Source organism: Coffea eugenioides, chromosome 10 (genome assembly GCF_003713205.1).
Source record: "Coffea eugenioides isolate CCC68of chromosome 10, Ceug_1.0, whole genome shotgun sequence".
Lineage (NCBI taxonomy): Eukaryota > Viridiplantae > Streptophyta > Magnoliopsida > Gentianales > Rubiaceae > Coffea > Coffea eugenioides.
The window spans coordinates 35,294,989-35,306,591 of NC_040044.1; the positions used below are offsets into that span (position 1 = coordinate 35,294,989).

Below are 11,603 nucleotides of genomic sequence, written 5' to 3' on the forward strand. Positions count from 1 at the left end.
CATTAGCCTTGAAGAGAAAATAATGCAGTTTAGAACAAACTGGAGACCATATACAGGTGGTATAGAAATTTGACACCTCATTTCTTGCATAATTACATTTGCAACTACTGCTGCTTTTAATTGGAAACATATCTTGGAGTATACAAAAGTGAAGCAAACAGCTGCGACCCCTTTGGCCATGAAAAAGAGCTGTTGAGGTCAAAGTTCATTCCCCTTGCAATTATGCTATTCTTCTGTGAACATACATATAGCAGCATTTACAGGGTTAACTGTACAACAAAACTTACTGCAATATCCAGCGATGATTTCGCCTCCCACCCCCCCCCCCCCTTCTCTCTCTCTCCCTCCACCCCAACATAATAAAGTCTCTCCGTTTTCTTTGCCTCTAAAAATATTTCAACCATTTGCATTTTTCAAGGTCAGAAATTTACCAGAGCTACCAAAGTGATCATTCTGCCAATATGCATACTCAGTTACTGACCAGCGAACATCCATTTGCATCATGAAAGGTTGCAATATAGCAGTTTCTCCAAAACATGGTTGAAAAGCTTTTCAGGAGCTATTTTGTGTTTAGTCATGTGAGGATGATTTAACTTCTTTCACACAGTTTCATCTGATAACCTATTCGACCAAGTAATCTCAATTTCAATTGTTCGCGAGGAGCCATCTTTGTTGCTATCATGTCTCAGGCTGAATTCACCACTGTATGTCCCTTCACTCACAACTTTGTCAATTTGGATTGTCACCCTCCCTAGAGTTGTCTGAGAAATACACACAATATTCATATCAAAAACCATCACAACACAATTAAAAGAAAGGATTGTGTCTAAAAGGCTGATTACAATCTGCTGGCAGCTATAGCACATTTCAAATGGGTAACTGCAGCACAACTGCAAGAAGTATGGAAGTTTGCCTCAGAAATTAACTCTCACTGCCCTTTTCAAGTGAAAATTAGTTACTGTCCATTCCAAGCAAATATCATGCAGTCATTGCATTATCTGTCACCTTTCTTATTCTTTACAAGTGCTCTTTTTTATTTTCTAAGATTTGTTTATTACAAAGCCATACAGAGGAGCATCCAGCTTACGTGGGATGCACAATTTTAGATATGAATCAGAACTGAAGACAATTACCTTTCCAAATGCACTTTTGCTTTTGCATATTATGTGCAACTTCTGGCCCTTCGGTGGTATATCAAAGGCCCAGGTAAAACTTTCTTTCCATTCTGGACACATGTTGTGGCTCACAACCTGAAATACCAATAGTAACACCATTAGGACAAATGATAGCTCACTCATCGTAAGAAGAACTAAAACATTTTGCTATTTGGCATTTTATAAATCACTGACAGCTGAATGCAAATAAAAGTGGTATGTGGACATATGTTTAACCCCTTTAAAGTTTATCAATAATTTATATTCCTATAAATTGCATTTTTGTATACAGATGTTATGTAAAATTCCTAAAATACTAAGAAACCCTGCTATGCCCATAAAAACAATAAAATTGCTGTATTACCCATAACATGACAAGGGTCATAAAACTCTGTGCATAAATTAATCTATGAAATTTACAAAAGAATCATACAGCATAAGTAACAACTCATGATTAAACTCAGAAAGCTATTGCAAGCTATATAGTACTCTCGTTTGATTGAAAAAGAAAAGACAATTAAATAATCCCCTGTATCACATACAACAGAAAATAAGGATTCGAAGATATGTCAGAAAGCCAGCTATTCCTTTTTAATCAAACCTATTAAAGAAAAACTTGTTACCTTTGTTTGCCTTGCAGGACCATTACCAATGGTTAATCGACAAAAGGCATTTGTACCTCCCATGACTTGCTTTAGGTTTTTTGCACGGTTAATAGTAACAGTTAAACAACCTGGCAATCTATGCAACAGGCTATCAGCTCTATCATGGAAACTTGGCGGGCAAGTTTTCATGAGACTTTGCAGGATTGGTATCGCTTCTGCAGCAATGATTGCTTGGGATTTTGAGACATCTATTGGCATGGTTGACCAGGAATGTTTCAGCAAACACAAGGTGTTTAGAGCAGAATCTTGTGCAGCCTCATTATCAGATTTTAATGCTGCTACCAAATGAGGAATACTAAGTGTAGCTGCTTCAGAAATATGGAGCTTTGGGAAGTTGGTGAATATGACATGCATGGTCCTTAAAACCTCTTCATTAGTACTTGCACTAGCCCACAGTTCTTTCTCCAATGCAGCTGCATATTGACATGTAGTAGATATTAATTTCAGCCAGATACATGAAAAAAATTTGAGGCAAAAAAAGATTCAGTGTTTCAAGAGACCAGGACTTTTAAAGTAAAAGATGCCAGTCAAAGCAGATTCATATTCAAACAACAAGGTTCACTTATAAAACTTAAAAAAACTCCAGATCTTGTGTCATCTTTTTAAATCATCTCTTGCTCCCAAGTCAAACTGACAAGTCACCACTGGTTTCTTAATTGAATAACTGCAATACTAGTTTTTCAAGTGATTGAACCTAGTGCAACCCAGAAAGTTTTTTTTGAAGCTAGATTTAGGAAAATCAATCATGAAGACATATTGGAAGAGGACTAGGTTTTTTAGAACAGAAAAAGAACAGACGTCACCTGTCAATGACCTAATAAGGTCATTTGATACATATTCCTGGAGTGTATGATTTGAAAATAAAAACTTGATCAGCAGAGCTGCCTGCACTGCAATGTCTGAATTTGCAGACAATAGCATTTCCTGAATTACCAATATACCTCCTGCTTCAGCAACAGCTCTTCTATTGGTACGACTATGCATGACAAAGTTTTGTAATGCACAAATCGCCACCATAATCATCTCTTCTGTTGGTTGATCCTCAAGCAAGCTTATTAGTGCTTGACAGGCTGATACAGAACTACTGGCTCTGGCAAGTCCTTCATGCTGGGAGAGATCACCAAGAGCAAGAGCTGCAAGAAGCCTACCAGACTGTGACCGAGTTTGTGGATCCAGTAAATACTGTGCTAGGGGTGCTATAGCGTATTTAGATACCTTCATCTCTCGTACTCGTGCATTATTAAATAAAGCTTCAATCAGTTTTCCTGAGGCTTCTTCACATTGATGAGATCTTAACAGATCTAGTAGAGGATCTACAGCACCAGCTTCGACCATCAGTTCAGCACTTGCAGCATCAGTCTTTTCTTGAACAATCAGTGCATCAAGAGCAAGTTTAACTGTGCCCTCTTGTACCGAGTGCAACATTTTCACAAGAACCACCAGTGGAACTTTGAAGTAATAGTCTGGATTAGAGCGCAGAACATTAGAGAGAACCAGAGCTGCTGATTCCAGTAATGTGTCAGATGGTTCGGGTTCATCTTGAATAATAACCCTCGCAAGCTCAAAAATACCACCAGCATCAGCAACAGCCTCTGGCCAGCTTAAAGAGATACTTTCCAAGGCCTTTATTGCAGTTTGCTGCAAGCTTAATATTCCGATCCCTGCAAGTTGTACAAGGGGCACAATAGCATTTTTTGTTGTTATATCTTGCTTAAAATGCTCTTGTTCAAGCAGATGGGAGAGCAATTCTGTCCCAAGCTGCTGGATAGCTTGAGATGGGGATTCCAGAAATGTAATCAGAGGCTCGATGATTTGGCTGGGGGTAAGTTTTAAGGTTGCAAGGCTTTGCGGCTTCTCTAATATATTAACCAGTGCTTGCAGCGCACTGTGTTGTCCCCAAAGGTTGAAGTCTGCCCGAAGCAACAACAAGAACAGAGGTTCTACAATTTTTGCGGCAGCTGAGCTTTTTGAAATTGCACTACTATTTGTCAGTATACGGAAAAGTTCTGCTATTGTTGAGCACAGGGTACTAGGTGCAGTAGGGAGTAGCGCAAGACAACTATCAATGATGCCAGCTTTGACCATATCCAACTTGCGAGGAGTTCGGTCTTTCCCCAACTTGATGAGAGTACAAATGCTCGCTTCAATCAGCCGATGGTTTGATCCAGAAATCAAGTGAACGAGAAGATCAACAACATCATAAGCAGATACAAGCTCCACCAGTTGTTCGTCATCCAACAATTTTTCAAAAGCACAAATACCAGCTTCCATAGCTGAATCTGTTCCTGACTCTATCAATGACAAAAGTGGCTTTAAGAATTCAGCTGCTATTTGCATTTCTCTGAATTTTGCATTAGAAAAAAACACAAAGCAGAGTTCTGCAGCATTACTCTTCAATTCCAAAGAAGAAGACGAAACAAGAATTTTGTGTAGATTGTCAAGAGGATTTTCTTCAGTTTCGGCACTTAAAACTGCTTTTGAATTATTTCCCGAAGTCAACTTAATCAAAGCACTAAAAGCTGCTTGTTGCTCACTCCCAGATGCAGAACCAAGCATATCCAACAAAGGCTGAAATGCTTGTGAAGCTGTTTCAGAATTTCTGATATGTTCAGCATCAAAAAGTTCATCTAGAGCCCTAGCAGCACTCAGTCTTGCACTTCTTGAACCTAAATGAAGAACAGCAACAAGTTGGTGTGTGCAACTAATAGTTGCTTCATATTGAAGAAGATCGGGGTTGCTGAAGAGTATTCTCAACAATTCAGATATTGTAGCCTCAGTTAGGTCCTGGGGACTCAAAGACAGGTATCTACTCAGGGCATCCAATGCTCCAGCTTCTGCCATAATTAACTTGTTTGCATCATTTCCATCAGCAATTCGAGTCAGGAGCTGAACAGCCACTGGAGGTGCACCAGGCCTATCTGGCATCGGTCTCAAAAGATCTACAAGTAGAGGAATATTCTTACGTGCAGTAGAACCAATTCTTACATCTTCAATCTCGAAAAGGAGTTCAAGAACAACTTCATCAGGATTTCTGACAAGAGAAAATTCATCTGATAATGCAACAAGATTTGGGATATCAGATTCTATATGACCAACTAGGGTTATTAACCCAGCAACTGCACCAGAGTTTGCAACTGCAAGATTTAATCCCTTGTTTCCATGGGAAACAAGACTAGCCATTGCCTGGGCAGCAAAGAATCTGTCGATAACTTCCTCAGACTTCAGTAAAAGTGTAAGCGAGGGGATGAGATGCATGGCTGCTGGGGATAATACAACATTGGCATCCTGGAACAAGATTGCCACAAGCAAGGAACTAATCCATATGCCCTCTGTATCCTGGAATTCTGCCTGAAGTGCACAAGCATGCAAAATTACACAAAGAAAGCTCAAACCAGTCACATATATGCCTGATTAAACATGAGGAAAACTACAAGAGAGCAACAGTAGGAAACCTCCAATAAACAATCTTTCCGAATTTAATGTTCATTGTACAAACATTTTGAGGCATCCAATTAAACCAACACAATGGGTGTGTGCTTGAGGAAAAACCAAACCATAGGAACTTTAAAGAAAATATTTAACAGTCAACTGGACCTCAGGCTGAGGTGAAATGGGCTTAAAAAAATGTTCTTTCACTGTATGTGTGTCCATCGAACACCAGTGAAAGCTAGAACTGGAATTGACTCCACGTTTTCTTCATGCATCCGGGTCATGATGTTATCCAAGAAAAGGAACCCAACTCGAATGAAAAATGCATGCAATATTAACTATGAGCTGGGAGTAAGCCTCCACATATAATACTAGATTCACAATTGGAAGAAGGCAATACAAGTGCTCATGGTCATCAAACTTCTAGTCAACCAGAAAGTCATTGGATAAATTAAGGAAATCCATGTCTAGTAAAATGAAGGATTGAATAAATGAAAATTAATAAACCAAGGCTTAAATATGAAATGTGTCTGTTGGCATCTAACTAGATAGTTAAATACTCAGATCTCATTTGATAGGTCTTTAGTTCATGCAATGTATGTGAGCACAATATAAGAACCCTATGGAATAATTGAAACTATCTCACCATACCTGTGAATTACTAATATAAACTGCAAGCTTCTCAGAAAGGACATCAAGTCCCCCAGCCTCAAAAACTGTTAATTTGTTCTTCACATGAAATGAAGATATTATTGCTAGCAACCACAGAGCAATAGTGCCTCCTAAGACAGTTGCTGGATCAGGAATCTCAAATTCGTTTACTTCTCTGAAAGCAGTTCTTTCACTGAAACCTCGGGGTGTTCTAACTTCGATTTCTAGAGAACTGCAACTGGAATTTTGTTTCATCAAATCTACTAGAGAATATATAAGAGCTTTCAAGTATCCATATGCATCAAGTATATCCATTAACTGAACTCTGTGCTCCTTGGCTGCACAAATGAGTAAGGCTGCTCCCCCGACTTTGACTTCAAGACTAGTTGAGTTCATTATTCTGTTTGCCAATGCACTGATAGATTCTAACTGTGTCATCAAGGAATCACTTAGCACTGTTGGTTGATCCCTGCAAAGCCTTGAGAGAATTTCTATCACTTTGTCTTGCACCTGGGGTGGTCCCATAGACAGGCACTTTACCAGTGCCTCCAAAGCTGCAGGAATGTCAGGAAGGGCAGACCACAGTGGATAACTGAAGTTCATACCTTGCTTTGTCCTTGCCAATAGTGAAACAAGATCTAAAGCATCATTTACATCATTCCCATCCATATCCATTTCATTCAAAGCATCAAGAACTGCAAGAACCGCAAACCGACACTGAGCGCTACTAGTTAGTACATCACCTAATGGAAAGTGTTTTAACAATTGATGAAGGGCACGTGATGCATTTTTCTTCCCATCTGGTGATCCTTCTCCTAAAACTCTTGTCAAAGCTGAAACAACATCTTCTGCCAGTGCCTCAGCTGCTATCTGGGTGTCTGACAACAAATTGGCCAATGCAGCTACTGCAGTCTCTGCAGAATCAATTGACGATGTTTTTGCCATTTTAATCAAAGGTTTGACATCCCCTTCTGCAATATAAGACTTTTGTTTTGAAGAATTAGTCTTTGTGGGGCGAGACAAAGCACCCAAGGCACGAGCTGACTGTGTTGCAATACCATGAGTCTTACTAGTCAAAAGCTTCATGCAATGGTCTATTACTTCATCTGTTGCAAAATTGTCACAAATATCATGGCGGGTAGTGAACAAGTCAGCCAGAACAGATGCTGCATGTTCTTGGGTTTTCTCATTTGAGGAATTGAGAGCCTGCACTAGTGATCTCAGCCCCTTATTAGCAGCAGCACCAATTTGCACAAGGTCACTGTGTGAAGCCATGGCAAGCACATGACCCAAAACCTTAATTACGTGGGCCTTTGAGCTTGGCGAGTCACCCAAGAGTAAAACCAGTAATTGGTTGATGATTGATGAATCAGGAACTCGAATAAGCTTTGTCAGGACCTTAGCAGAGGCTTTCTGTCCCTCAGATCCACCATTTTTTAGAAGCCACAGAAACGCTGGTATGGCATCAGCACTTTCAACACAATTAAGAATGTCCTCACTATGACAGCACAAATTCCATAATATATATGCTGCATCTTCCCTAGCCTTCTGAGATCCCATTTCTAACAATTGGACAAGAGGTGGAATGCCACCAGCTGCAGTGATTGCCCATTTGCTGTCATCAACTTGATCGGTCAGGATTCTTAGAAATTTAACTGCATACTCTTGATGCTGTTCACTCGACAGACCCAAGAATGACATCAATAACTGAATTCCTTCTCTCTTTCCAATAGCTTCCCAGATGCCAACATTATCACAGCAGAAGCGTATTAGAGAAAGTATCAGAGACTCTTGTGCATCACCAAAAGCCATCGTTATAAGCCCAATTAGCACCTTCTTTGCCACCGGTTGACTAATTGTTTTTGATAGATGAGAATTTCCATACATGCTAGCCATGGCCTCAAAAAGTCGCTCCTGGACCAGCTTGTTATCACGTGGTTTTAATAGTGTTACTAAGCTGTTCTCAATCTTGGTTGCATCAAATGTTTCCTCCTCAGCATCCTGCTCAAAAACCATGAGAGAATAAGCAAGTGCTCCAATTATATCAGCAACTGGAGCAGCCAAGCGTGGAGACTTCGAGAGCTCTCCAAGATAAAGTATTAGAGCTGACATCCCTCCGCATATATTTGCCAAGGCTTTTGTTGCATGCCGCTGAAGATCCTGTCCTCCCTCTCCTTGCATTCCTTCCTTAGAAGGAGCAACAACAGCCCCAATCAGTACTGGAATTCCCTGAGCCTCGACAATAGATTTCTTAGCACTTGCTGATTTGGAAGAAAGAGCCTCCAGAGCATCAGCTGCATTGGCACGCACAGTAACATCATTTTGTTGATCCAAGAGTTTAAGCAAAGCGTTAACTGCTCCAGAATCAATTACTTTAGGAATGCTATCACTAAAAGCCAGGACTACACGGGCCAAGAGAGAAGCAGCATTAGATTGAGTCACAGTATTGTCTGAAGATAGAAGCCTCACAATAGTGTCCACTCCACCAGCCTCCAGCGTTGCAGTCCAATAACCATCTTTGTCTCCACAAAGATTTCTCAAAGCCCCTGTGACAAAGCCTTCTACCACTTTGTCCTGCTTTCTTTTGGGATTTAGTTGCTCCCATAAAGTGGGCACTACCCCTTCTGTGACAAATATTTTCATGCCAACATGATCATCTGAAAGTCCAACAGCTGAAACAGCATATACTGCCTCTGCAGCTGCCTTCCTTGCTTCAATTGATTCTGACTTTAAAATTGTTAATAAAGGAGGGACACAACCACCTAGGAGTACCTTCACTCGTAAATCTTCATCTCTGCACATCACACTTAAAGTAGCGGCTACGTTAGTTTTTGCCAAAACAGTGCCAGTTCTAAGAAGGGATATAAACAATGGCATTGCTTGGGCGTGAGATCCAATAAGAGCCCGGGCTTCCTTTCTAGCTTTACATATACCAAGCAAGTTGGCTGTAATGAGCTCCTTCTCAGGTGGTGATGACTTGTTTGCATGTAGCTGCTCAATAAATTTAGCCACTCTAGACATTGTCCTTTCTGGATCATCCAATTCTGCAGCTCCATTTGAATCCCTGGGCACAAAGAACAGGTTCATTCATTAGAATAAAGCATGCTTATGTGCAAGAGCCTCTAGAAGAACAAGTCTCTAGATCAAAAACACTCAATACGACACAATGTGTTCTTGCTATATTTAATCAAACTGTTACTTAATAGTTACGGTGATAGGAAACTTACAGAACCAGTATAGCTTATAGACTTGCAAAAGAGGAAGATGAGATTAACACAAACTGAGAAGAGTAAGAGAGTAGCACTGACCTTCTAGTATGACAAGAAGATGAAGCATTTTTAACCCTGGATTTAGGGGATGAAGACTTTGACATTTGCAAGCAGACTCCAGTTTCACCACCCTTCTTGGCCTCCTGAAGTGTGAATAATTCAGCTCTACCCAAAATCATATACACCCCAACAATAAACGAATGCAATAATTCCACACAGGCAAACAAACCCAAAAATACAATAATTTCCAGAAATTAAATGCCATCATTTATTCATACAAAAGCTGAAATATAGATTACACAGCCTTTATTTTCCAAGAACATAAGAATTTCTCGCTTTTTTTTTTAAGAAAAAAGATGCAATTTCATACGGATTAAGACTTCAAATCCACACAAAAACCATTTTCAATTTCCGGAAGTTAAAACAAATTAAAAAACCCGAGAAACGTTCACTAACCATAAAGCCTTCCAAATTGTGATCATAACAAATACAAATCCAAAATGCGCAAAGAATGGAAGGTTAAAAAAAATCTGAAAAAACAGAACATTAGAGATTTACCTTGGCATAGAAGTTTGATGAATACAGCTCAAACAATCCCTTCTTTAGCTCTCAAAACTTCAAACTTTACCACCACCATTAATAAAAAAAATGCCCTGAATTTTTCTCCTGCAGCCTATCAAATCTGCGCCAAAGGAATGACGGTGGCTATAAACAGTTGTTTCTGTACAATAATTGGAGGCAAATGCTACCACCAAACCCAACCTAAAATTCTGCACCAACAATCAAAATAACCATTAAAGATCACAATTAAACCATGCCCCAGATCTTTATTTTCACATAACTCCATGTGGGTCTCAACATATTTGCAGTTTTGCACGTTAAAAATGCCATCTTTGTTGTAATATGTGCATGACTGTGTGTAGTGTGTGTGTGTTTTCGGTGTAAATTGGAATCACTCGGTGCTTTAAATTAAAATATGGAATAAGTTAATGACAAGTAGAAATCGTTTTGACCCAAAAGAAACAACAGAGATCGGATCCTTGAGGACTGTTTGGTAAAGTTTGTTCCCTTTAAAGAAAAAGGAAAAAATGATATATTATTTAAATAATTCAGAAGACAGAGTTGTTTACTAATTGAGGTTTAATGGTTTAATTAGAGAAACACCCAGAAGGAGAGAAGGAGATGTACCCTGCAATGTTTACTGTATTAGAAGAAGAACAACGTTAATGATGGAGGAAATGCAGGGACAGGGAGGGGGAAAGAAAGAGAGAGAAAAGGAAAAGAAATGAAAAAGGACCTTCTTTTCCCTGTCTCTTCCAAAATTATTTTTGCTCTTTTGGGAGGTTTTAGAATTAGTAATGCGTTGGCTTTTTCTTTTTTTTTTTTCCTCTTTCTACCCAAAAAGGAGTAAAAGACACATCTTTCCTTCCACTTTGCGCTTTGAGATCAAGAAAATACGCATTTGAAGGTGACAGTTATGTCCCTAGAAAATTCTTCCAAAAAATTTTGTGTATCTAGACAAAATGAATGTTGACTCCAATGGTAAAAGTTTTATCCACAAATGGGATTGGATAAGATTTTTTATTTTTTTTTGGTTTCACAGTTATTTGTTGCAAACCCTGAGGGGTGCTTGTTTCACATATTGAAATCGGAAATGAAAATGGAATCATAGACTCTGATTTTGGAATTAAAACTTTTCATTTCAATATCTAGCTTGGTTCACACATTGGAATTAGCATCATTCCAACTCCTGATGCTTGGTTTGATGAGTGTTTCGGAATTAAATGCAATTAAATTTTAAATTTACCCCTGATATAACAATTCTTATAAAACAAAGGAATAATTGCAGAAACTGATAGGTTTTGTATTTAACAAAAATATGAGACTTTGTAGATTTTGAAGTTTAAGGAAGGGATATTTGAAATTTAACGACCGTTATATAACTTTCAAAACAAACAAATTCATTCTAATTTTTTTTTTGGAATAATTTTATATACCAAATCGCGGTCACTTTCATAAAAGTCATATTTTCCCATAAAAGACCAGTTCTTTATGGTTTTCCTCCATTATAAGAACAGAGTATCCATTTTCCCATAAATAAATTTATTTATAGGATAAAATAAAAATAAACCCGTTTTCCAATAAAACATTAGCTTTTTATGGTTTCCTCCATTATAAGAACAGAGTACCCATTTTCCCATAAACAAATATATTTATCGGATAAAATAAAAATAAATCCGTTCTCCAATAAAACACCAGCTCTTTATAACTTTAGAATGAAGGGTTACAATGTCGCTGTCTCTATCACCATCAACTTTTGACTCCCTATTTCTTCCATCCCACCCAACACCAGAACGAAAAAGATTTCACAAAAGATCAAACCTTGCATGAAATGATCAACTATAAAGCTTTATTAATATGTCAACCGCAACTAT

At 38.7% G+C, this 11,603-nt stretch overlaps 1 protein-coding gene across 1 annotated transcript; it reads right to left on the reverse strand.

The window, feature by feature from the left end:
• Positions 1–298: 298 nt before the first annotated feature.
• Positions 299–9,856, reverse strand: LOC113750872 (protein CELLULOSE SYNTHASE INTERACTIVE 3-like). Its single transcript, XM_027294806.1, has 7 exons — positions 9,727–9,856; positions 9,208–9,311; positions 5,900–8,963; positions 2,623–5,167; positions 1,778–2,232; positions 1,134–1,250; positions 299–761 (listed from the first exon to the last, which is right to left on the reverse strand). Exons 2-7 carry the CDS (start codon positions 9,270–9,272, stop codon positions 600–602), a joined length of 6,408 nt encoding a protein of 2,135 aa, XP_027150607.1. The 5' UTR covers positions 9,273–9,311; positions 9,727–9,856; the 3' UTR covers positions 299–599.
• Positions 9,857–11,603: the final 1,747 nt, after the last annotated feature.

Excerpts from the sequence above, each read along its gene's own strand:
- LOC113750872 (XM_027294806.1), bottom strand. The coding sequence starts at position 9,272 with ATGTCAAAGTCTTCATCCCCTAAATCCAGGGTTAAAAATGCTTCATCT. Across the intron at positions 5,168-5,899 it reads TTTATATTAGTAATTCACAG|GCAGAATTCCAGGATACAGA; the intron begins GTATGGTGAGAT and ends TGTGCACTTCAG. Across the intron at positions 2,233-2,622 it reads CCTTATTAGGTCATTGACAG|CTGCATTGGAGAAAGAACTG; the intron begins GTGACGTCTGTT and ends GTCAATATGCAG.